Source organism: Castor canadensis, chromosome 10, assembly GCF_047511655.1.
Source record: "Castor canadensis chromosome 10, mCasCan1.hap1v2, whole genome shotgun sequence".
In the NCBI taxonomy this organism is placed as follows: domain Eukaryota; kingdom Metazoa; phylum Chordata; class Mammalia; order Rodentia; family Castoridae; genus Castor; species Castor canadensis.
In genome coordinates, this window is record NC_133395.1 from 5,101,136 (window position 1) to 5,128,849 (window position 27,714).

Consider the following 27,714-nt stretch of genomic DNA (forward strand, 5'->3'; position numbering starts at 1 on the left):
ATTTTTTTTTTTAATATTTTTGGTCCATGGCTGGTTGAATCAGTAGATGTGGAGCCTGTGGACTGGGCTGACAGCTCTGGAATTACATTCTAGTATTAGGCGACTGCAGGTTCTCTGTCACCATGGCATTCAATTTCTTGCCTTCCTTATCTTGTTAAGCAAACACTTAGCTTCCTTTTGTAGACAAATACCCTGCTAGGTGCTGGGAATCCTGACATGGAGTGGAGTTGTCTTCTTGCTCTCAACAGTGTCAATTGAAAGAATGATACAGCGATTAGCTAGCTGTCGGTGAGGCCAGCCCTCTTTCAGCTTTACAGATCTGACACACTTGCTCTGGCGACCCCTCAAATAGCCCATTTTCAAATTATGAATTAATTATCTAAAATTGTCATTGCTTAAACAGATTTCATAAACATAACATGTAAATATTCAAAAGTCTCATTCATTTGGCAAATGATCACTACAACTAGAAAATTTTAAATAGATTTTCTTATACGAAACACTGATTTTATATTGTTTTTACCTTCTTGACTACAAAATAACCCTGGAAAAGTACCAAATTCCCTATAGATTATTTAGTTTATTTTTTTAACTTTTGAGGTGAAGTAGATATAATTTGAATACTAGCACAGGTTTAAAAAAATTGGTAAGTTATATTTAAGTAAGTCCTCTTGCTTAACTTCATGCAAAATCACGATTATAGCAAATAGAAAATGAAGAGATATTAAAATCAAATGCCAATTTCCCAAACCATTTTCTGCAGCACTAAGTTAGGACTTTCACGACGGCCAAAGCTTGCCTTGGCAGTGAGTGAGTCATTGCATCTATGCACATCTATGCACGGGCGTGACTTCCAGCTCAAGCAGGGAAGCTGAAGCCAAGGCTTTACCTCCCATCTGTCTCTAAATCCTACTGAAACTGAAGCAAAAAATACTAAATGGGATACATTCATAGAAGCAATAAAACTGGGAAAGTGGGACAGTATTAGAACTGACACTTAAAAGAAAAATGTGTGAAAGAAAAAGGCAGATGCCAGAGTACACAGGCTGCAAAGTAAGGGCTAAAGAAACCACAAAAAAGATGGGGACTGGTCTTCCAGGAGACTTTAGAGAGGAGGATTTACTTTTTATTTGTTTGCCTAAATTAGCTCCGGTGGGTTTCTGTTTATTACAACCAAATAATCCCTGAATAAAATTAACAGAAATAGCAAAAAATAATAAGGACATATTAAAAATTACTGGGAAGGCCAATGGCTCACGCCTGTATTCCTAACTACTCAGGAGGCAGAGATCAGGAGGATTATGGTTTGAAGCCAGTCCAGAGAAACACATCTAATACTAAAAGGACTGGTGCAGTGGCTTAAGGTGCAGGCCCTGAGTTCAAGCCCCAGTACCACACACAAAAAACTTACTGGGAGGGAAGATGTGAAATGTTAATAATTTTTAAATAAACAGGCTTGAAACAGCTAAGTAAAGGCAAAACCTGGTGAGGAATTAAAGCTAGTAATACTGTAGCAGGCATAGTGTCCCATGCCACGAAGCTGAGGCAGGAAGGTGGCAACTGTGAGGTCAGACTGGGCTACACAGTGAGAGCCTAGCTCAAGAAAAAAAATTGTCGTTTTACACATTAATGATCCCTACCTTTAATCAAACAAAGAAAGATTCAATTGAGTGTGATTCTTTTAAAGACAAATTCTAATAAAATTATCAATAGCATGAATTTCACAAATTACTTAAAGGTGTACATTTGAGTATGCTCACACAGCAAATGGTTTTCAAAGGAAGAAGCATTTGAACATGCTTGGAAATTATATTATGATGAAAACAAGGCCAAGTGCTACTAATAGGACAATAAAGATAAATGGATTAAATTCTCTTTTAATCAATTGAAACTCTGAGATATACAATGTAATACAAAGTATAAAGACAGCAAGAAAAACTAAAACAAGACAAGACAAACATTCAATGCCAAACAAGAATAACAGCAGCCAAAACCTCAACTAAAGCAAACCGATAAAATGTGCTTTAGAAGGTCAAAGAGTGTCATTTTCCTCGATGAAATGTGTACATGTTTATCAGTTTTTGTACTTACTGACATAATTGCAAATTGCAGAGTAAAATAATTAAACATCTGTAAAAGACAAATTTATCCTTTGACAATATTCTGATTAGGCAAAATAGAAATAGATAATGACTGTGACTCACCAATGCCAACTTTTTTAAAATTAAAAAGATTAAAGATACCAAGGAAATAATTGTGGAGAACTAATTTTTAAAGCCCACACTCTTTGAATATTACATGATTACAATGTGAAATTAGTGATAAAAGTACTTCCTGAAAAAAATCAGACAATTAAAGGTAAGACAAAGCAAAGCATTAACTGCTCAATACATCGGGGCACAAAAGTATGTGACAATCACAGGACATGCAAAGTCATGTATGTGGAAACTGAAGAGAAAGGGTAGTGAATTCTTAGATGGAAATGTAGAGTAGTAAGTGCTTTCTTTTTTAAGAAAAAAGAATTTTAATGAGTAAAATGCCTTTCAATTCAGTATAGGGAAAGGATAACAATAAAAGAAAATGAAAAGATGGGGAAAAATTTGACACAAATGAAGAAATTAATACATTAGTATTAATGATATGTTCTGATATGTTCAAGAACTAAATCTTTGAATCCAGGACAAAAAATAAATAGAAATAAAAAATTTAACAATGAGGAAAGGGAGATAGACAGATTAAGAGTTGTAGAATGAGACATTTTAAACTGTTAAACTCTACTTAGAAACGTAGACCTTTCTATAAAATGAGCTCTATTTAGACAAATATGAACTATCAAAAATGATATAAATAACCATAACAGATTAATAATTGTGAAAGAAATTGAAAAAATTATGAAAATCACCTTTAAGAAATTATATTCAGAAATTTTGTAAATTCTATGCCACATAAACTATTTTAGAGACCATAAATACATAAAATTTGATGTTTACAGAACTATATAACATGTATTATATGTAATATCACTTGGTAATATACATACAAAATATAAATACTTGCAATTCAAAGAAAAAACTTGTAAAGCATAACCTCACATTGCATGTATTTTCATATGTGAAATTGAAATATATGCTGTGTGAATATGTGTCTGTCTGCCTTGATTAAAAAACTGGTTAAAAAAATTCCAGTAATTTCTTCTTTTTTCTTTTGCCATTGTATCAAATTCAGATTTGTGGTGATTGCCCCCCCCCTTATTTGTACATTACTAAGTTCCTAGCTGTCACAGTCAGATATTTTAAAAAATTTTTTAAACCTATTACTAGTTCAAATATTCAAAAAGATAGCCTTATTAATTTTTAGATGTAAATATGGTAAAAGGTAAACATCTGAGGTAATGAATGGTTATGTATAAATACTCTTAAGTATTTATTTGAAGAATTTTGTTAGTTACTTGACTTTCTGGTGCTTACATACTATCTATCACAAACCACACAACAATAAATTTTTGAGAGCTAGAGGAGTAGAGTGACTTCCTTGCAAGTGTGAAGTCCTGAGTTCAAACCCCAGCATTGTCAAAATAATAATATGTTTAAATTTTGGGGGGTGCTAGCAATTAAAACTCGGGCCTCACATATGCTAGACACTCATTTTATATTGAACTGCAATGCCCAGACCTTGACAATAGTATTTGTAGCTGTAAAAAGTAAGGATCCATGAGTGACTTAGATTAATTGGAAAATGTAAAAAAGTGAAATTCATGATTTTAGAACCTTACTAATAATATATTCTGATTCCATGAACAACTTTTAACAGAAATAATTAATACTACATGAGATTTTACCATCTGTCAGGCACTGGTTTAAAAAGCTTATGTGTGCTGTTTAGTACTTACAAAACTCTATGTGTTGGTGCAGTTAATATAATAACAATTATTATCATTATTCAATGCAGACAGCCAGCAATGGTTGATGAGAAATTCCAAATACAACATTTTGTAAGCAAAATATCTCAGAATATTTTACTACAAGAAAAAATACTTTTTTTATTTTCTAAACCCTAATCATATCACATATTTATTTGTGCAATGATGTTATTGCTGAGAAATTATTTATTTTCACTTGGAAATATGTTCTTAGACTTCCTCAGCTGGTGAAGAATAGCTTTTTCCTGGGCGGGGGGGTTCTGGGAAACGATGGTGCTCTAGAGCTGAATGATCCCAAGCAAGGCTGCTGTCTTCAGCCAAGGGCAGCGTCTCGGGGTGGTACACTCATGGAAAGACATCTTCAACCAGCACTCCTGGATGGAGAAGTGAGTGTCCCCAGGTCTCTGGGTGGCACATGCCTTTTCTTCCACACATAGCAAAGGAAATAATGTCCTTAAAGGCCATATGTCCTTGTTTACCCAGAAATCTGTCCCACAGAGAAACAGGGATCTGCCAGAGCTCAAGACAGAGCTAAACAATGCAGAAAAATAAGCAGCAAAGTTTTCTAGGCAGCCTCAACAAAAGAGAAATTTTTTTAAGGCACAAATCCAAAATGAATGGATAAAGGGACAACTTTCAAATCCTCTTGGAAACTAGGAGGATGGCCGATGCATGCAAGGTGACTTTGGGGAAAGTAAGGGTGATGCAGCAGAGAGGAACACAGCCAGATTTCCACCCAGGACCCAGCCGGCACAGGACTTGGCTAAATGAGGTATGTGGGCTTGAGGACAGTATCAGGAACACAGGGCACACCTTTGCAAGAAGCAATCAGGCCCCAGCTCCCACTCCCCACTTACCTCAGGAAAGACTGGTGGCTTAGTTCTTTCAGGGAGAGATTCAACTAGTGTTTGGAAATAAGGAGTCTTTGGACCAAGCAAGCCCAGGAGGAGTTGAGGTAGGAGGACCACCTGAAGCACAAGGATTCAATGCAGTGTGCATGCTGTAGCAGGGACTCCACCCCCAGTCCACTCCTCTCATCTTCGATGGACTTGCCTGGGACTTGGATCAACCTAAAGACAGAAGTTTAAAAGTTTCCCCACTTAACACAGCTTGGGCATATCTGACAGTGCAGCTCATTGTCAAGGATCCTACTGGGTGTCAGACTCCAGTGATTTTGATACAGGAAGCATTAAAGTGAGTGCACAGCCTTCCAGTGAAAAACAAGGGACAACCAGGCAGAAGAAGAAGAGTAACTCAGAGAAAAGAATACTATTCAAATCAAGAGGGGAAGGGAAGACAACAAACAAAAGTGCTTCACATATCTCAGGATATATATATATACTTATATATTATATATTTTTATATTACATCTCTGTATATATTTATATTATATATAAATTATATATACATTTATATGTTATATCTATATAAATATAGGATATATCTATGCATTGCACCTAGAGAATTATATATTCATGTATTCTTCCAAGATATTTGTATAGTAACCATGACAGAGTAATCACTTCAAAACAACAACATGACCATGTTAGAAAAGAGCTCCTCGAAGTTAAAATAGCATAGAAAATAGAAAGGAAGACTCCGCAAAATTATTACACAGTAAGACTCACAAAATCTCCTGGAAAACAGAGCAAAAAGATATAGTGACGTGACATAGGGGAGAGAAGAAAATTAAAGGGCAAGTCTCCAGTCTAACAGCCCAGCATGGGAGTAATGTTCGAATGACTGAAGGACGACAACTTCTAAGAACCAAGTAAGATGAAGTAAACATATTTTAAAGCATACGGTGTCTTGTAAATTTATCCCAGGAGTTCTTCTTATTGAAGACAGTAGAGGTTGTGGACACCAAAGTGAGAAAGATGGAGGTGCTTAATACAGGAAATGGGAAATCCACCATAGAAAAGAGGCAGGAGGAATCCTCAAGAAAATGCACGTGGAAGCACAAAGAGGTATCACCTTGCTCCAGATACAATGGCCGTCATCAAATGAGAATGAGTGCTGGGGAGCACGTGGAGAAAAGGGGGCCCTATGCACCATTGGTGGGAAGGTAAATTAGTGCAGCCATCACGGGTAACAGTGTGTTGGCTCTGGAAAGTATTAAAAGCAGGGCGACCATATGGTCAGCAATCCCACTCCCGTGTATGTATCCAAGGAAACTGGAACCCATGTTTGTAATAGCACTATTTACACTAGCCAGGAATAGGACACAACCCAAGTTGTTGATAAACTGTCCAAGAATACGTGATACACCCGTATATCATATGCATATGTGTATATTTACATGTGTACATATACAGTGGGTTGCTATTCCACCATAAGAAAAGAATGCAATCCTCTTTTTCACAACATGGCTAAAACTGGACATCATGATCTTAAGAGAAACAAGCCAGGCACGGAAGGACAAGCACACATGATGACTCTCATAAAAATCTGAAAAGTTGATCTCATAGAAGTTGAGAGTAGAATGATGGTTACCAGGGGCTGGGGAAAGCCGATCAGTGGGCAGTAAGTTACAGTTAGAGAGAGATAAGTTCTAAAGCCAGTCATGGTGGTGCGTGCCTATAATACCAGCTACTCAGAACAGGAGGTAGAGTAGGAGGATTGCCATTTCAAGGCCAGTTGGGGCAAAGTTAATGAGTCCCATGTTAAAAACAATAAAAACAAGGGCTAGGGGTGTAGTTCAAGGGATAGAGTGCTTTCCTAACACGCACAGCCCTGGGTTCAATCCAAAAGAAATAATTCTTGAATGTTGTCACAGTCACAGTAAGGTGACAAGAGGTAACAATGTGTTGCATATTTTCTAAAGTTAGAAGAAAAAAGAATTTTGAATATTTTCACCATAAATGTGATAATTATGGGAGAATATACCTATGTTTAACTTGATGTAAACATCCTGTAATGTTTAAATGGATTGGAACAATCCATGCTACCCCAGAAATAGATACAAATGTTACGTTTTTATGTATCCTTTAAAAGTCCTTTACAAAAGAATCCCAAGCGGATGGTGCTGAGCAGTTTCCAGTGTGGCAGGTACGCCTCAGTCACAGAAGCCACAAGTGCAGACACGGGGAGGTCCTGCAGGTTTGCCTGGCACAGGGGAATCTGTGTATTTGGTGTTGAATAGTGGAATTGTTAGCTCTAGGAAAAGCAGAGAAGAGGAGGAGTGGAGAACTGAAATTTACAATATGGCAGCCCTAAACCAGGGAATCCAAAATACTGAACTCACTCTTTCTGAAGGAATGGGGACGGTGTTCAGGGAAGTGTATTTGCTGGGGAATGGAGAGGATGAAGGTTTATCTCCTACAGGTCATGCTAAAAAGCAAGAAAAACATCAAACATGCTAATTTCGGAACTGGAGCTAATAGAGGTGCAAATACTTATCTTTAAGAAGGAAGCATTTGAGATGGGGTAGGCATGCAGTATTTGTTCTCCTATTTTGTAAAACACCCTGTGAAATGATTTCAATTTTAACATATGCACATGTGGAACTCTGGATAAAAATTCTTATTAAAAATGCAGATGGGAAAAAGAAAGACTATTAATTGTGCCAGTCAAAATGACGGGTTCATTTATTGGCTTTCGTTACCTGCATCATTCCTTCAGAAAAGACTTTAGCTATTAATTAGCATGTCAGTTTCTGAACTACTTTGGAAGACCGTCTTTTTTGATGACATTTTTTAGACATATTCTATTCACATTCTAAAGTATGATCTAAATGACCTGTAGATTCTTACTTTTACAATCTTTGTATAAACTCCTTTCGTTGCAGAAAATCGTACTGGAAAACACAGACTTCAATAAATTATTAGTCTACCAGTGATATATCTTGTATGAAAAAAGAGAAAATATCATACAATAAGAATGTCGGAGTTACAGATCTCATTAATTCAGTTTTTTCTCCATATTCTTCCTAGGCGAAGGTGAAGTTTACCTTTGAGTGCCTAAGAAGAAATGACTATTGTAAGCATCATTATAAGGATATCTTGACCATTTCTTTAAAAAAAAAACTGAAGATTGAAGAGCATATTTCAAAGATTCCTTTTTAATTAAACACATAGTTTCCTCTTGCTATAAACGCTTACTAAGTATTGGCTTTATTCAACTATTCTGCTACACGTTGGGAATAGAGTGGTGAGAATGTACAGTTCCTGCTTTTATGTAGGCAGATGGATGAAGAAACTGACATGAACACAGGCAATTCTGATTAAAAGAAAAACCAAAACAGTACTTGTTGAGGACTTAGACAACACTGGGCACTAGTGGTCTAGGAGCATTTGTGTAGGTGTCACCTGGAACGTTAGCCGTTTCTGACGATCAATGATAGTTAGCCGTTTCTGACGATCAATGATAATTAGGCAGACAGTTGGGAGAAATCCAGGAAGAAAAAGCAGCCTTGTCAGTGGCACAGACCTGGGTGCTCTGGGAAGAGCCAGTGATCCAGGATTGTGGGGACGTTGAACATGGAGTCTGAGAAGAAGGAAAGCACTTTAGGTTTCCTTCTATGGGTGGAAGCAACAGATGTCATGGATATTACCATTATTCACAGTATTCAAATTTTTCAAGTTGTTGCTATGTGTTAAACACTGAACCAAGCACTTCACATGAAAAAAAAATCTCATTCAATCCTGGCAGATACACTACTGTTATCTCAGCTTTTAAGTTTTTCAAACATGATAATAATTTAACAAAATTTCTATGGAAAGTTAATTCTCACCCATGAGAGAAGGGTTGGGTCAGCTGAAAAGACTCGATGCATGATGACTTATACAGATAAATGAAAGTAACATTTCTGATATGCAGAGCACATGATTATAAAGACTGTGGAGAGGCAGTTGCTTTATTCTTTTCATCACTTTGTAAACTTCAAAATAGTTATCAATTTTTCAATAAGAACATGTATTTGCAGTGGACAAAGGGGAAAAGGAGAGAGAAGAGTGATTCAGCAATGAAGAAAAAAGAAAGGAGCAAGTAAGAGGGAGAGAGAGAGATAATCACCAAAAGGCCATGCTGGAGGACACCCTGAAAGAGGAAGCTAAGAGCAGTATCCAGGCACAGGTCAACAAAGGCTTCCGTTCAGGCAGCCATCAATAGCATAGCAAATGGAAGAATAAGGGAAATAGTCAGGAAATAGATCAGAAGTGCCCAGTCTCCCATTAGGTGCCTGGATGGTTATGTCCATTCTCTGAGACAGAAGACAAGACAGAATGAAGTTCAGAGTGGGAAAAATTAGTAACTGTGGCTCCCATAATTATGACGTTCCATAAGAGTGACTGGTAATTTCACTTAGCAGAGCCCATGTGTGTCAGATTACACATGGCATTATTTAATCACATTCTTGTTAAAGAAAACTGATGGTTGAATATACTTGGTCTCCAAGTTGATCCAGAAACCACCAGCTCTGATTTCCAAGTAATGAAATTTTGTATTCTGTATTCACAACCCAGACGTTCCTGGTTTATACTTGCAGGAACATGAAAGAATGCACTGAAAAACATACAGCACTGCTTTGAAACCATGGTGATTATTTAATTCAGATCATATCGACTTGACTATCCTTTTGAAAGACGTTTAGGATTTGTGGCTGAGGATGTTAAGTGAAAGCTTGGCTCTGCTTTGAGTTCCTTGCAGTGTTGGTCCCTGCTTCTCACCCTCTGCTCCCTTCCTCCTGCAGGGCTCTACGAAACCTTCCTTACCAATGATGAACCCGAATGCTGTGATGTCAGGAGAGGGGAGCAATCTACCCACCCGCCAAAAGGGACCGTAGACAGAGGAGACTCTTGTCACAGGACCTCGCTTACAGTGTCCTCAGCAACAAGACTGTGCCATGGCAGACTCAAGCTGTGTGTCCTTGTACTTATGCTCCTGCATACCGTGCTTACGGCCTCAGTGGCACAGAACACTACGGGCCTGAGCTTGGGAGGCCTCACCACGCTGGAGGAAAACGCCACCAATGAGGACTAAGCAAGGATAGTGTACCCCCAGAGCAGGCTGGCCCACAGAGAAACGCACCTGCTGTCCATGGGAACAGAAACTGGGTGCTTTTACCCTCTGATCACTTCTTGCAAGGCCTTTAGGGTAAAACTTCGAAGATGACCTGATTCCAACAAGGACATAGTGCAGCTTTTTATTGACTAAAAGGCTGTAAAGTGACTCCCATTTTCTCACACCATTTTATACGCTGTGTTTTAATGTTGGGAGGTTTTATTTGCGTTCCTTTCCCTTTGGGTTTGTTCATTTATTTCTCTGCACTTGTTAATACAGGATTTATTTTTGGGATGGTTTCACAGAGGTAAACTAAGTCTTTACACTGTCTTTCTCTTTATCTATCTATTTCTAGTCACTGTGTGTGTTCATCAGATAGTTCTGTCTTTACGTCCTGTCAGTTTCTATTAGAGGAATGACTGCTATGACCTCATGGTATAGCAAAAAACATCAAACAAACACAAAAAAAGAATAAAAAATAAAAAAGACAAAAAAAAGAGAAAACAGAAAATAACAATAAAAAGGCTCCCTAAGTCCCCCTCCCTACCCATGACTCAGTCCCACGCCCTTCTCATCCCTCCCTGACTTTTCCCTCCTCTTGTCCCCCAAGCAGACAACATCCGCTTGCTTCTGTCTGTGTAGCCACAGCGGTGGGTGTGCGCGCTCTTGCACAAACCCCGCAGAGCGGAGCCCAGGGGGCCTGGCTGAACAAACAGTACGCTCCATGATAGTGGAATCAGACAGTTAACACATTTTTCTGTTGAGAACACCATAAAAGAGAATCAAAAGCTGTCATGAACTGAGTTCCTCTAGCTCCCATCCCCAAGCATCCAGTCCTTTCTTGCTGGTCAGTGGACAGGAGCAGCCAGGTAGCATGAGGAGGTGGGGAGTGACCCAGTCCTCCCTGAAAGAGGGAGACACTGTCCATGTGGTCCCTCTTCTGTGGCAGTAACCACGAGCACATGTTGGCCATTGTAATGGGAACAAAGACACAAATCCTGGGACTTCTTTTCCTCCTTGATCACAGTGGAAGAAGTTTAGAAAGGCTCAGACACCTGCAGCACACAGAATCTATACAATTTTATCCAGTATTCCCCGACATAGGGTTTAAAATTATTCCAGGTACAAAGTGTATGAAATTCTGCATTATCACAAAGGAACAACTTTTTTTTTTAAAGAAACAAATAGGTCAGCCATTTTTATTGAAGTACAAAAACTTTCTCACTCGAACCTGCTCTAGGCAGTTGAGGAAAAGAGAGGTCTGATCACTCTTGTTTGTATTTTTTTTTTCCTTTGTGGGAACATTTCACCTGCTGAGTGTATATGAATTTGCTTTCTAAAAAAGGCTTCTATGAGTTTACAATAGAATCAGTGGAAGGAAGAGTTAATAAGGGCTGTTTTTAAAAAAAACAAACAAACAAAACAAATAATTTAAAAAGACACTTTACATTCCTTCCTGTTCTCTAACTATACTTGGGAAGTGCACTTCAGATGAGTTTGCCATGTGGCTGGGAGATGAAGGGAATCTATAGAAAAGGTCCTCTTAGCGAACAAAATTTAGTTACTAACTTTGTAGCTATGAAATTCCCCAGGCATTTTTGTTCAAACAGACTTTAACCTCTGCATCATACCTAACCCTGCGACATGCGTACAGTATGCATATTTTGTTTTGAATAAAATGTTTTGTTCCAGTCTGTTAAGAATATTCAAAAAATAATAAAGGTATTGCTTAATAAAATTGCTAGAATTGTTTAGCAGTACATGCACAAGTATTTTACTAGATTCTTTGTTTTAATAGTGTTTTGTTGAGACTGAAAATCATAAAATGGTCTGCGCAAATACAAAAAAAGAAACACCAAAAATGCAAAATTCTCCAGTTTTTATTCTTTTTCTTTTCTAAAAAAAGTGGGGTTTTTCCTACAAATGAAAAACACATTCACATGTGAACATACTTGTACACATAGGTACTACATTTTAATTTAGGAAAATGTTTTTCTGAGAACGTGAGTGGATGAATTGAGTGGTTTGGTGGGGTGGAGGACACACTAACTGATTGAATTATTGGCTGTTGAACACTAGTAAAATGAGGACCTTAATACCCGAACCAGTGGTGGATTACAGATTCCGGTGGGGTCGGGTGTGGAAAGGCTGAGAAGTGGACGACATGGGGCTGGGGAGGGGGCGTCAAGGGAAAGAACTCATTGGGTAAGCTGTCATTCAAAGGACCTCTTCAGGACTTTATGTAAAGGACTGAGCAATGTTTGTTAAGACTCTACCTTAACAAAGTGGACAGGCCACTCCAATCTCCATCTTTTTGCACTCTGTTGCTACCATAGCATTTCCATGCTGGAAAAAACAGCAGATTAATGGAGTGCTGGATGACACGAAGTGACTCTTTCTAAACACTGGGCATCACGGTGAAAAACAGTATCCTTGAACAGATACCTGTTCCTTTTCTCTTAGAATGCTGCAATTGATCAAAGTTCTTTTCAAATATCAGGGATCTGAGGTAGCACTTGTTTAGGAAGAATGACGATGGAAAGATAGGAAACAAAAGCCCATGAATCTGTGAGAACTGAGCCCCCAAAAGCTAATTTCAGAAACTGAGAGAGACAACTCGGCACTAATCATAAGTACAAAACTACAATGCAGGTGAAAAGAGGATGACAGCGATAGAAGGGAAGCGAGTCCTTTCTCTCCAACAATTCAGTCAGCAGTGAAGAACTTGAAACTCCCACAGGCTGTTTTTCTTGCCCTATTCATTCATTCCCATCACAATCTCAGTGCCTCCTATTAATTACTGCAAGTGTGTGCCCCTGTTCCCACAATATTTCCACAGCACATAATGGAGGAAAGCACTTGGGGGATCCTAACAGGCAACGGCTTCTTTACAAAGTTAAGAAACAATCACCAGTGATGCAAATTTCACCTGTTGATCATTTGAAGTAGTTTTCCAGGCACCCACTCGAGCGTGCTTAACTTTGTGCCTATATGAATTCTGACAGAATAAATCTAGACCCTGCTGTTTTGTAATCCTCATCCTATAGTAGGCATCTATGGCATATTGAGTAATGAACTAAACATTAAAACAGTTACTTCTGCAAGCAAGTTGAAAGCCAAGAAAATAATGTCTGGTGGAACAGATTTCCCTGTTTTTACTACTGTCTCTTTTCTGCAACAGAGAAATTCCAGTTTGCAGAATATGTGATATGCTAAGCCAAGTGTCAAATAGCATAGTAGAGGTGAATGTTACTCCTTGTTACATTTACATTTTGGTGATTTATTACACTGACTTTTATTTCATTAAAAAGATAATACTATTCCCCTCCCCCACAATATACTAAGAGAAACTTGTTCATTTTTAAGACATCATTACAAAGAATGGTTTCTTACTAATGAATTGGTACTGGTGCTTTTAAGAACTAGAACCTACAGTCATTAATATAAAAGAAGGTAGGCAGGGAACAAGGTAAAAAAAATAGGGAAGAAGTGAAGAATGAAAGGATAGATGCAGTTGGATGTCAGATCCATGTGTCACATGCTTGAATTATCAGACTATATCTGATATCTGAATCACATTAAAATAGTAATCATTCTTCAACGTGATTTTCATCCTTTTTAGGTAACATCTAAATTTAGTGTTCTTGTTACTGGAAGCATTGAATTGACACAGGAATGAAAGGTCTGTTGTACTTTTACTAGAACTGTAACCAAATAGATGATTTCACACACACATACACACACACACGCACATATGTGTGTGTATATATATATATATATATATATATATGAAGAGAACAGGTTACAGACACCATGGCACAGCTTTGCAGACATGAAGATATGTAATATGAGTGTATATTCATCACTTACAAGTAAAAAATAACCACAAACATTGTGATGAATGGCTCCTGTCTGTTTCCTAATGTTCAAGCAGCGTGCTCCTTTAAAAACTATACCCACCTTAGTACAGAAAGCAGACTCTCAAAATGTCTCCATTAGTGAAGAAAAAACAATTTTCAAGTAACCAGGATCTCTTCCATCTTCCAAGCATTAATGATGTTAGAACAAACTGAGTACGGCTTGCAGGTATTGGGCAGAGATAAATAGCAAGACTTTCAGTGGGGGGCAGGAACAGAACTGAGTACAGGTTAACGCATTAACTCAGTGGTCTTTATGACAATCATCAAACTCTACTTCCTGTTTGGGAAATTCTCCACACAATAGTAAATCGTGCAGACTCACCACTAAGTCACAGAACAAAACCTGAAGCACAAATCAAAGCATGGAGCGTGTCCTTCCTCCCTGAGGTACTTCAGAGCGATGTGCATGATGCTAGACACTCATATTGAAGTTGAATGGACAACCCCTGGGGTTTGTGTGCCAGGTCTCCCAAGGAGGCAGGCCAAGGTGGAAGTCTAACAACTTCAGATTATGTGCATGCCATGTGTGGAGCTCCATGGGATCCTTAGCTGTCAACATACTGTGGTGATTCCATATCTTTTCTCCCAATTCTAACAATTTCATAAAACCATTAAATTATAAATAAAAAATCAAAACTATCAAAACAAGTACCCAATGTGTTCAGGACATTTTGCCCACATTGCATTTTGCTGCATGCCTTTGCTGTTTTGGAGGCAACAAAGATGGGGGTCTCTGCTAATATCTTGATGAACTATCTCACCAGGAAGTAATGCTATTATGGGTTGCTAAATGATGTTTTAAGGTAGAGAAGCTTGGGACTTCAAGGCAAAGCCATGGTTTGGGCATGCATTTTATTTCCTCTTATCATATGGACCAGGGAGGTTGATGATAGACTAGAACAGGATACCTCCAGAGGTGAAAATATCTCATGAAAACTTGGGGCTCAAAGGAGATAAGTAATACAATGTTCCTAGACACAGTGAGTCCATAACAAGGGTTAGCACAAGTCTTCATTCAAGATCTGAAACAATCTTCTCTCCAGATGCTTCAGTTTCTGAATCGCATTGGTATATCCATTAATTACACGTTCTAGTAACAACTGACATCTTTAATCTAGCAAACTGACCACTGATGTATTTTCATTGCAGTTTGAAAGATTTTACATGTATCATAGAATTTTAAAATGAGCTCTGATAACTTCTCATGTAAACAGTTTCTTTTCTTTAGATGTCATTTACCCCAAAATGGCTGATGATGCACCAAAGTTAAAGGGTCCATGTGAATTGAGAATGGCCCAGTATACAAGTATAAATTGATTCAGAAAAACAGGCTTGGTGGTGTGCACCTGTAGTCCCAGCACTCAGAAGACTGAGATGGGATCACTTGAGCCCAGGAGTTGGAAAACAGCTTAGGTAACCTAGTGAGATCCCATCCCATGAACAAATGAGAGAGAAAAAGAGAGAGAGAGAAGAAGGGAGGGAGGGAGGGGAAAAAGGAAGGGAAAAAGAGAGAATGAGAGAGAGAAAGAAAGAAAGAAAGAGAAAGAGAGAGAGAAAGATCTCAAAGTGGTTTTCAACATACTTGTAAAACTTTTAAATGTACATTTTGGTGCCCCTGGATTCTTTAAACAACAAACACGACAGTAGATTTAAACTTATTCAGTGTGTACATGAGTCTAAACTGAATTAAAATCTCTGTCTTGATTCCCATAGAATGAAATCACAGTGAGAAAAAATAGACCTGTGAATTTTTGATAAAGTATTTGTAAATGGATTAAGCAGTTCTCTTGCTATATTTTCTTATTTCACTAATTCTTATTTCTTCCTATTCTAACTGATCTAATAGATATTTTAATGAATTTGCATATATTTTGCCCAGTATATTTTTGACTAAAACTAATATCTTAAAATGGCCTCAATTTTGCAACTTCAGCTGAAAGCCAGAATATGGACCTTGATTCATGGGTACAGACTTTGTTCATTTCTCCTAAAACTCCAGCTCACTGCAGCCCTGGATGCCTCAATCTTCCAGCACCTGAGTCTAGCTGCTAGAAGGTAATTTGTTTCAGCTTATGTCCACTTTCCACAGACCACTTCACTACAAAAAGGATAGCATACTAGAGCTCGTCAAAATTCCACATGTATGTTGGAAGAAGTTTGAGTCGAAGGTTGTCCACCTCTCACTTCTTCCTGTTCCTTTCTTCTTTTTCTCCCATCTGGCTCTTATTTCCACACCATGATAAATACCTTAGTGTTTGTACTAAAATGCTATTTTCCATTTTTCATAGACTTTTAATGATGTGTGATGTGTTTAAAATAGGGACAAATATAAACACATATTATTTTAAAATTCACTCACCTGCAAGTTGTAAGTAAATAGGAACTTAGGACCTATTCCCACCACTAGTCAATTCTGCACAAGGAAGGAGAATGAGGAAGGGAGCCAATGGGAGCGTGTGTAACACACTAGCAGCAAGAGAGATGCCTTATTTTTTAAATTTCAAATTCTAAAATCATCAAAATACAAATGCTAAGAAGCCATGGAAAGTGGTAAAGGCCCTAAGTTCAATTCCCAGTGTTGTAAAAGAAGAACAAGAAGATGCCAAGGCCCTGCTAAGGGTTGTTTATAGGGTTTTTTCCTTTGTTTGCCTAGATTACTCAATTTAGCTATCATTGTCTTGCTGGCCCAAGTGATGATTGAGCCCAGGAAGTTGGCTAAAGTTCTTTTTTGAAAATATGTTTATTAGGTCTGGTTGTTTTGTTGATTGAACTTCAAAAAAGTGTATCTAGACAGCTATAAATGTTTTAGTGCTTCACTTCACTTCTTCTGCCTTGTGTCTTATTTTTATTTCTTATTCTTGGCTAGATCTACATGTGGTCTGGAATCGAGGTGAGGACAGTTGAGCTAATAATTTATACTGACTTAATGGTTTATCAATTTAATAAGACCAGCGAACCTCAAACTGAAGGTGACTTGAAGGACCTTGGATCAGACTGTTTAAATCTTGACTCAAAATCTGAACGTCGATCTTTGAAATGCCACAGATAAATTATGTTATGGTTTAGTAATACGACCAGGACTCTTACTGAAACCCTTGCCAAGGTTTCATTATTCAGAGAATAATGAATGAATATTTTTACCTATTTTTCGTTCCCTTAGTCTAGAAGGCATGCAAAAGTGCCAGTATATGAAATCTAAATAAAAATGTTAGTGTCCAGGCCTTTAAACAGTGATCCAGTCCTCATGAAAATCTGAGTGAAACATTCATTTGCTACAGCTTTATTTAATAGTTAAGTTGGGCCAAAGCATTTTGATTTAATGCAATTTTCTTTTTCTCTGAAATGTGATAAGATGAAATCAGATTTTGAATATGTAAAAGCACAGACCATGATATTTATATTTGTCCAAGTAAAACATAGGAAAATTTTTCTCAGATATTTTTTACCATAACTGGAGTTTAAAATTTAGTAATTTGTATCTCAGTTCTCTGTTCCCTTGAGAAAATCTAGATTTTTAACTTAATTCCCTTTTTTTGTGGTTGTCTGAGTCTGTTCTAATTTTATATGGAATTATGCAGACTCATACTTTGTTCAAATAAGACATGAAATTAGAATGTCTGTACTCATTTGTTAGCCCCAGTGTGTGTCAAACACACAAACAAGAGACATTGTTGGAAGTAGATTTAATTGCCTGAATTTCTTATTATTTGTTTCTCTTCCTCTCTCTCTCCCTCATTCTCTTTTTCTCTCTCTCATCTTTTTCCTGCTCACCTCAACTTCAGGAACAGGTTTCATTTAAAATGAACCACACAGGTGTCAATGCGGTTATTAAACCATGTAGACTGTCCTGTGATTCTTAGTGTTGAAAAGAGGTTTAGGAGACCCTATCAGAAAATGTGCTAAAAGATGTGAAATACATTAAGTATTGTAAAGTTTGACTAAGTTTAGTTGCATCATCAAGACTTTGATTTCTTATTAGTGCTTGTATGCACTAACTTATTACAGTGACTCACAAAGAAATATTCATTCTAACCAAGTGACAGGAAAATGGTCAGAGTCTGTAACAAATACTAATATAATATTCTCATAAAAATAAATTTAAAGTTGCATGCAACATCTTTGAGTTTTTCCAGTATTAGCAATTTGGATTTAGATATATTGCAAAAAATAGAGAAAACCTACTCCTAAATTTTGCTTTTGGAAAAAAAAATATGTTTCAACTGAAATAGAAATTTAATCTCTAAAGACCTCTAGTCTGTAGCCAGGCGTGGTGACTCAGACTTGTAATCCGAGCTACTCAGGATGCTGAGACAAATGGATCAAAGTTTGAGGCCAGCCTGGGAAATGTAGCAAGTTTGAAGATAACCTGGATAATTTAGCGGGAACTTGTCTCAAAATAAAATTAGGAAAATTGCTGTGGATATAACTGAATGGGAGAACACTGACCTCGCATGACACCCTAGGCTCAATCTCTAGTGTTGCAAAAATAAAAACAAGTTGAGCTTTGTTGTGTACATTACTTAAAGGAATTCTGAGGAAGTTCTTGTCTTTCTCTTGCTATGAGGATTAGTATCTTATGTTACTCTCTTTTTTGCTTTTTTTATCATTTCTTTTTTTTAATTTTATTTTATCACTTTTACATTTACTTGCATGTGTATACATTATTTGCTGCACCCCCCTCCCACCCCGCTTCTGGGCAGAACCTGTTCCACCCTCTTGTTCTTCAATTTTGTTGAAGAGAAAACATAAGAGATATTAAGAAAGACATAGCATTTTTACTAGTTTGAGATAAAGATAGCTATACAGAGATTCCTAGCGTTGCTTCCATGCACTTGTGTATTGCAACCCACATTGGTTCATCTCTGCCAGACCTCTTCACTACTTCCTGGTCCCCTTCCCATAGTGGTCTCTGTCAGTTTAAGATCACTTTATTCACTCCTCTACAGTGAGCACATCAACCACATTCAGGTTTTAGGTTTCCTTCCCTTCCCTATTCCTCCTGTGTGTGTTCTCCCCTTAGTGTGTGACCCATGTCCAATAATATTACTGCATTTGTTTTGGGTCTGTAATCCACATTCCAGAGGCACATGCACACCCATGTTTGTTGCAGTGTTAATCACAAGAGCTAAACTATGGAAACAGCCAAGATGCCCCACTACTGACGAATGGATTAAGAAAACGTGGTATTTATACACAATGGAATTCTATTCAGCCACAAAGAAGAATGAAATTTTGCCATTCGCAGGTAAATGGATGGAACTGGAGAACAGCATCTTAAGCGAAGTTAGTCAGGCTCAGAAGAGCGAAACTCACCCGTTCTCTAGCTCTCTTTTTCAAGACTCACAACTCCAACACCACTGACTTTTTAAACTCTAAATACCTTGCAACCTGTACACTACTGGCCTGCTGCTATCTTGAAGACTCAGATACATTTTTAAAGATCTAAAGCTGATGGAAACATATTAAGTGGATTATTCTTTGAAGATAAATTATCTAGAATTTTTGCTGGGCAATTGCAAATCACAGCTAAATCCTCTAAAAGCATGTGGTTATTGTGGAAATGAAGTCAGCGTGTGGTTTCAATCATAGAAACAGATAAAAACCAGTTTTCTCCCTCCTTTTCCCCGAGAACTTGGCCATGTAATCTTCTGTCTTTCCTTGAAGCTTTTCTTAAAGGTAAGTAAGTGAAAAGTATTTTTTGTGACACCAAAGGGAAGTGAGAAGCTTGAGTACAATGCCATTTGTACCCCTATCATATGTCACACATGACTGATCTGCTCCATCTTCCTTGGCACCTGCGGGGTTGGCATGCACTTGTCCTTATGGGGGACACTGAGCTTCTGAGGGAGTGGGCAGCCTAGAGAACAGGATGCAGGGTGACGCTGCTTTCTTAAATCACACAAAACACAGCAACAATGGTTCTGGGTGATACAAATCTTTCTTTTGTTATTTAAAGATAGCATCATCAAACAGCTTTCCTCATTTTTTTATTTTATCACAGGTTCCATAAAAAAGGGGAAGAAAAAGTGCAGAAGGTTAAAATCAATACCTAATGCCTTTCTTTCTGAGACTAGCACGCAGAGCTTACATTTCTCTGTGTTAGTTCTTATAAGGTAAGACATAAATTCCTTACGTGAACATATCCGACTACCATGGGCTTTGGAGAAACAGATATTTAAGATTGTTTTTGGTGTTCTGGGCATGGGGAAAGGATACCCACTTGCAATGCATGTTGTGTCACAAATATGGCATGCTGTATCATAGTCTGAAAGCCTTTAACTCTGATTGACAGAAGTAAAGTTTCACAGATAAAGTGACATCTTAATTAATAACTATTTGTTTGGCAAAGAAAAGACAGACCGGCAGGAATTGTCCTGTGCAAAGGCACACAGGAAGGTGGGGCTGCTGAGTCACAATATTAGACAAAGGAGTAGGTTTAGATGACATCAGGTCTCCTATTGAAAACAGAGGGACAAACCTAAGGTTAGAAATACATTGAAGACTGTACAACACTCCCTCGTTTGCCTCCTAGCAGAGGGATGAGGAGATTTGAAAAAGCCTCCTTCTTAAATTTGTCCATGGGATTTGCATGCATGTGTGTGAGTTTGTACAGGCAGGCAGGCATGTATGCAAACTGATTCACCTAGAGATCTAGAGTAAAAGAGGGAGAAAAGTGACCCCTGCACCTCCTGTTCCCACAGTCACCAAAATCACATCTCTTTATCCTTCGCTTCTATGAGCTATTTGGAGGATCCCATTATATTTTTTGCACTAAAGGTTAAAGTGGCAATGACCACTCACATATGGAAAATGCATATATTTCTGAGGGATTTTTTTTGAGACAGTCTCTCTACATAGTACAGGCTCGGCTCAAACTTGGGATCCTCCTGCTTCAGTCTTCTGGTGTTGGGATTATAGCCATCTGCCACCATGCCCAGCTTAAAACCTTGAACAAACATTATAGACTGGCATAACTGCAGCCCTTTGATTTCTGTTTCCGCTTTGTCATACCAACTTTCCTCTGCATGTGTGCATCCATGCAGGTGCACATTTGCCTACTGCATTTTCTTTGAAAGACTTTCCCACAGTGAAACTCTGTCCTTCAGTTGATTTTCTAACCCTGGGTGTGTTGTTGGAGGAGTATGCATGTGACACGTGTGCTCGTAATTTTATTTGTAAGTTGGTTATTGAGGAAAGAGATCCCCAAGTCTCCAGACCACAGAAGTGACAAATACAGTTGAACCAAATAAGGAATCATTTTCAAGTGTTTTTTTTAATGCTGGCTAATTTTTAAAAATCCATTTCTCATTGAATTTATCATCATTCAATGACAGAATCATTTTTGCTCTGAGAATGTCTTTGTGATGTAAAACACCTCAAGGATTCATCCACACCTTCCACACTACTTATAATTTTTCTTAACAATCAATAATGTATATAATATGAAATATTATATTTGTATATTACATAGTCATTCCAATATATAAAATTAATTTGTTTGGCAATAAAAATATTATCCATATACATTTAGAAATGCATGCATATATATTTAATTCTAGCATGGTGTAGATTCCTAGAAATTATGAAATTGTCTGTCTGGCCTCAGGGGTATATGCCCTAAAGTTTGAAAATGAGTTTTCTAGGTTGCTTTAGCATTGTAGGACATTAAAGGACAGAAACTGTAAGCTTGTCATCAGTCCAATGGTATACATAATGTTTTTGGAGATTTGTTTTTAATTGTAGACCTCAGATTTTTAAGAACTATGACCTATCGGAACATGACAACTATTAAAGATTTGAAAAAATAATACCCCTAGCGAGAGAGGAATAATATTGGGGCATATTGCTTAGAAGGAGAAGGAAGGCTAGAAGGAGCTATACCTTTTACCTTAAGATCTGTCAGGGCCCAGCCCTGTTCATAATTCATTTCCCATTCTCACAAAAAATCTGCATGAAAGGATTTTTAATCCTAAACTTTTGGAGGTGGTGCAAGTCTCAGGGAGAGAATCAAAACGGGTCAAGGTCACATAGATACTGAACATCTGTGCTTGGTCTCAAACTGAGCTTTCTAATGCAAAGCCCTTGTTCTTCTGTTTATATCATACTTGGTACAGCCCTACTCTCCTTCATATGGAAGGAAGAAACAATGAATTCATATTTCGCTTTAATTATCAAAAGGAAATCGCGTTTTAATTGTCTAAATATGGGAGCAATACAGTGAAATTATTTCGCGAAATGAGGTCCCCATTTCTCTATTCTTGCCTTTTACTGCTCAGATTTAGAGAGTATATAAAATTATCTGGCCTCCATTTAAATTTTCAAACCTATGATCTCAGAGTGAAACATTAAGCTCAACATTGGTTGTTAAGTATGACTATATCATATTGTCATGGAATTCCTCAGAAAATTGGTCTGCACTAACTGAAATATACTATCTCTAGTGTCCAAGACGATGGCCAAGACGAATTATAGACATTTTCCTCTGTGTCGACATGTTTATAAATTAGCCAAGGCCATGGGTATTTGGTGAGAAGAGATTGGGCAGACTCATGCTTCATCCTGTATTCCTGGTCTGGTGTAGGCAAGTCATCAAGTAACCTTTGTGCCCAATAATTTGGTGACCAGAATTTATTCTCTCAAACTTGGAAGAGAAAATTAGTGTTCTCCAGAAGGAAATATATTAAGTCAGGACATCAGGAGCACTAGTAAGGACTTACAGACTTGAGAAACGTCTCATTATCTACCTAATACTACCTGCAGTCCAGTGTCAACAATGGTGATTTGTTGGGGAGGTAGACATTTCTGCACATTCCTAGGGAAATTCCTACAATGCCATCAAACCCCATTTTTATTTTCTTTCTTCTTATTATAACCATGAATTACTGTTTTGTGGTGCTAGGGATAGAACCCAGGTCCTTGGGCATGCTAGGCATGCAGGTCCCCACAATCCCATTTTTCAAGAAAACATTTAATTTGTCTACATGACCACTTGGTCTAAATTTTTACTTGGCTTTCAGAAATAAATATAGCAAGGTACGTAATTTTTTAAATGTGTGTCCTGAGTTTCATTGTTTTAACCTCTGAAGCCTAGATGGTTGACTTTGCCAATTGTCAGTTGGTTGTGTGGTGCAAGGCCACCTTTCTGTTCAATGACATTAGAAAGTAGACTTCCTCGTGGGATCAAGCATATAGGGGATTCAGGGTTTAATACACATCCTGGCTTTTCTCCTGCACTCTGAAGACAAGCCAAACTAGTGTCTTTATAGTGCCTGCTAGGTTCTACGTGCAGCAATTCTAAATGATTTGCACTGTGCAATATGGTAATGAGAGTCTTATGAAGTTCCCACACTTATTTGTGAGCTAGCACACTAAGCAAAAACTTACTAGAAATTGCAGTCTCCATATTACTGATATTAGAGTTAAGTTGCTCAATATAAACCTGACTGAGGACCAATAAGCTTAGAAATGTTAACTAATAAAGCTGCATTTAGCATGGCTGGCATTGTCTGTGTAAAAATTAAAATTCAAGTTAATATTTATATATTTTCACTTTATACATTTTTCCATTTCCATGTACACTTAAGAGACCCTGGATTGCTAATGGTAAAATTTAATTATATTTGGTGAGATTTAAAATCAATTAATGGAAAGTTATTTCAATATTATTTTACATTAGAGAATTAATCACTTAAGGTACTTGTACCTACTTTTCCTATCACAAAGGTTCTACAACATTTACACAGTTAGCCCTTAACACAAGTAGACAGAAGCCAAATATTGCATCGCCCCCATGGCTAAATAAAACTATAGAATAAAAATCCTATAAAGCAATATAGAAAAATATTAAATTTTTAGTAAATATGAAAAACTAATGAGCATTTTTGAGAACAAAATTAAAATTATAGATCTGTACCACTTACTGAACAAATGAACTAAAATTCTCATTTTATCATCAAATAAAAGAGAGAAAATAGGTCACACATTCACTAGGCTAAATACTCAGAATTCATCCAAATTTGTGATGTGATACTTCTAAGTAAAATCATCCAGAGAGAATTTTTAGCCCATTATAACCCTTTAAATTTAGGACTCCAGTCACAGTTACTTTAATAAAATTACTTACTTTATTACAGAAAACATGTTATGTGTTTATGTCAAAGCAAGTTCAAATACGAAGAGTAGCTGTGATAGTGGAAGTTAGGCCCTTTGGGCATAGAAGCAGTAGAAATGAGCCCAAGCCAGACCCTACAGAGAAGATATGCCATGCTCTGTCTGGGACTTCTGCCTGAACTGGAGGACTTCCACTCTAGCGAAGGCTGATGCAGCAACCAAGAATGGGGATCACATTGCTGTTCCTTGAAGAAGGAGAACAGAAAACTTTCATTGATTGGCTGAAGAGGACTGAAGTTTGGTAATTTCTACTGTGTCATGAGCAGTTTCAAAAGACATTTTCCCTGTGTGACCAAGCATGTGGTCTTGAGGATGTCGGCTGATGGGTGAGCAACTTAACCCAGGAACTGCTGAGTTAACTCCTGGTGTGACGTCATCTTCTCCCAGGAACGTCTGGGACTCATGGTTTAGGTTGGGCCTGATGATAAGGCTGAGGGAACGTAGGTGCTTGAACTACTAAGAAAGAACAAGCGTGGCAGCAGAAACACATACCGGCTCCAGTGGGCAATAGGCCAAGTAAATCTTGTATTTCATATAAAACATTTTAAATGATCAACATGACAACAAGCAGTGGAATCTGACCCAAAGGTTAAGGCAGCAAAGGAAATAGATATACTGCATCAAAAATGACAGGCCTTTTTATTATTATTATTATTATTATTATTATTGGTTTAACCATCCATGTGCAGACCCAAGTAGTGTCAGTATTTATAGCAAAAGCAACTTTTTGGTTTCAGGCAAGTCACCTATGGAACTGCTTTCATAAACCTGCACATGACAGGTGCCATTTTACAGCAAGGCTATTGGGAAACTAAGGATTGTCCAGCTGCGTGACCTCCAAAATCAATGATTTTTAAGTCAACTAAGAGCAAGTGCGTGATTTGCTCTGACAGATTATCTGACATCTGAGTTGACTCTGGGGCTTATTGAGGGCATTTTATGGGATGAAGTTTTTTTTCCCCTCAGTAACAATCCCCCCTGACTTGTCTTTGCTTTTTTTTCCTTAATCTGAAGTGATTTGTGATCCATTACAGATTATTTGTGTGGCCATCCCAATCCTCACCAGTTTTAGCTCGTCTAGTCACACAGATCTCTTAGTCTGGAAACATTTTGGCCTTTTGGACTAATCTGGTAATTTATAATGAAATTGTAGAGAGAGTACAAGGATGGAGACAAAAGAAAACACGTATCATGGCTTTCACAGGTAAGGACCTGGAATTTGTTTTTTGTCCCCACATGGTGTTGCCTTACTGTTTCAGTGAAAGAACAGTACAATGGATTTCACTCTTATTTTCCCAAACATTTGATGACAATTACCAACCCGAAGCCTTACCATCTGTGAAAATTACCAATGTGTAGTTCCTAAAACTAAAAGCATTCTCCTCATAACTACAATATTCACAACCATGGAATTAATGATGAGTCTAACTTAATCCTCAGATCCTATGCAACTTTTACCATTGTCCTAAAATGTTGGAGCAAAGGCATCCCACGCATAATCACACGTAGCATCAAGTTGCCATTTTGCCTTTGTTTCCTTCCACCTAACACAGTTCCTCAGCATGTCCCTTACTTTCATGATCCTGAAGTTTTCAAAAATTGAGGACAATTATTTCTTAGAAGTTCTCTGATTGGGATTTGTCTGATATGTCTCTGTTATTAGCTTGAGTTGTACATTTTGGGCTAGATTTTCAAAGGAAATTACACACAGAACATGAGGGAATTGGAGGTAAAACATACATGTGTGAGGCCCTTGGTTCAATCCCCAGAACCAACGAACAAAAAACATCATTCAAAAATTAAAATCCTTTTAATAAATACACAGAAAATTAGAGCGTCCTCTAATACCATTTTTGTGGCTACCACAGTCTATCTGTCCCTATTCTTTTCAATTGGTTTCTAGGACACTAAGTTTTCCCTCTTTCTTTCCTGCCTCTTTGGGAGTTTCCCCTCCATCCTTTTCTGGACTGCACTGCTGTTCTTGATTTCCAAATGGTCAAACAGCCCAAAGCTAAGTCCTCTAAAGAAACTTCTCTTTTTCCACATTGACCCTTAGGTGTGCCTATCCAGTACCATGACGTCACACTTCCCCATGTTTGCAACTCCCAAATTTCCCCTCAGGTCTTGGCTTCTCCTCTAATATCCAACTGACTGATGTGGATAGTCAATAGCCATCTTTATTAGAAAGTCAGAAAATAAAAACAAAGGAAGAAGCCTCCAACTTCCCAACCCAAATCTCCTCTAATTATCTTCCTGAACTTGGAATGCCATCTCATGTCCTCCTGTGCATTTACCCATCCGGTGTGACAGGTCCCTTCTCTCCTCCTTTCCCCCACAGCTTATAAAAGGTTCTTTGAGGTGTTCTACCTTTCCCATTAACAACAATCTTCACATTGAAGTGATTGCCCCTTGCCTGGGGACATCATATAAAAAAATAAAGTCAGGAAAAAAAGTAAAAACAAAATAAAGGGAAAATCTTGAAAGCATCCAGAGCAAAATAACACAGGGAACCACATCTGAAAGAAAAAAAAAAAAAAAAAAAAAGCAAAAATTCTGTAAGTAGTAGACAGTTAGTGTAATCAGTTTCGGTTTTTCATGTTCTACTTGAAAATATGTCCTCACAATAAACTCTTAGTGAGGATTTAGTTGGCTGAGATTAAAATATGCCCAAGTGACTGTAACGTAATGTATATCTACTCTTCTGAGTGTGAACAGTATCTGTTCCGTTCCTGGAAGGGCAGACCCATGAAGTCCTCAGTAACCCTGGCTTTGTGCTCTGGTCCCTGCTCATCTTTCACACCCATCTCATTGTTTTTCATTCCAGGCATCAGCAGGTAGGAAGAAGAGGAGGCCAGAGGGGTGTCAAACCTTCACCAAAGGGAGAAAATAGCCCTGCATGTGAGGGAGCAATGCTCGCTCTAAATACATTCTCTTTGCACCCCATCAGTCAGAAGACTTGAACACTTCAGAGTAGATCAATATACAACTTCTAGTTCCTTTCCTTTATGAAGTCTGACAAATGATATCCACAAACTCAAGGAACTTAATCTTTTTTGTTTGAATTGATTTTCCTGCAAACTTTGAAGTGCTATTGGCACAGTCAATATGGATGTAAAATTTATAAACTTTACTACATTCCCCTGAGATTTTGAGTGTTTGGAAAAGCAGAAAATGAAATAAACATGATAAAGGTCTTTCACCATTTTAATAAATACTGCATTCTCTCCAAAAGCTCCTAGCAGGATCTAAGGGTATAGCTCATTAGACAAGTGCTTGTCTAGCACACTTGGGCCCTGGGTTTGATCTCCTGCACTCTACGGAAAAAAGGAAGTTCAAAACACATTAAAAATAAAGGCTAATCATCTCCAAATACCTTTTTCTCTCTACCACAATAAGTAACAGCTGGTGAGATCAGCACTAAGCAATATTTCCTCATATGGACATCTCCCCAAAGTCCAAATAAACTAAAAGGAATTATGTATAATAGTCATTTATATATGTATACACATGTGTACATATGGATATGCATATATTTTACATAAGTAACCTTTTAAAACTAAACATAAAGCATATTAAGAACATTTAAATATTTTTGTATATTCCTTTTTTCTGTGCAATTTCATAATATTATTGTAAAAGAGACTATCTGGTTATAAGCACCATTTTATGCTGTCTATTTGGCAAAACAGTTGTTCTAATTTAAAA

The 27,714-nt window shown here is 37.6% G+C and overlaps 1 protein-coding gene across 2 annotated transcripts in view; it reads left to right on the plus strand.

Moving 5' to 3' along the window:
• Window positions 1-10,442, plus strand: part of Nalf1 (NALCN channel auxiliary factor 1) — a 552,582-nt gene extending 542,140 nt beyond the window's left edge. The window contains exons 3-4 of one of the 2 annotated variants that reach the window (XM_074043007.1): window positions 7,852-7,897; window positions 9,609-9,744. In XM_074043007.1, coding sequence (XP_073899108.1) covers window positions 7,852-7,874 — 23 coding nt within the window. In that variant the 3' untranslated portion in view covers window positions 7,875-7,897; window positions 9,609-9,744. Of the gene's footprint in view, window positions 1-7,851; window positions 7,898-9,608 lie in introns of both variants that reach the window. The other variant, XM_074043006.1, reaches the window with a different exon arrangement.
• The last annotated feature ends 17,272 nt before the right edge of the window (window positions 10,443-27,714 follow it).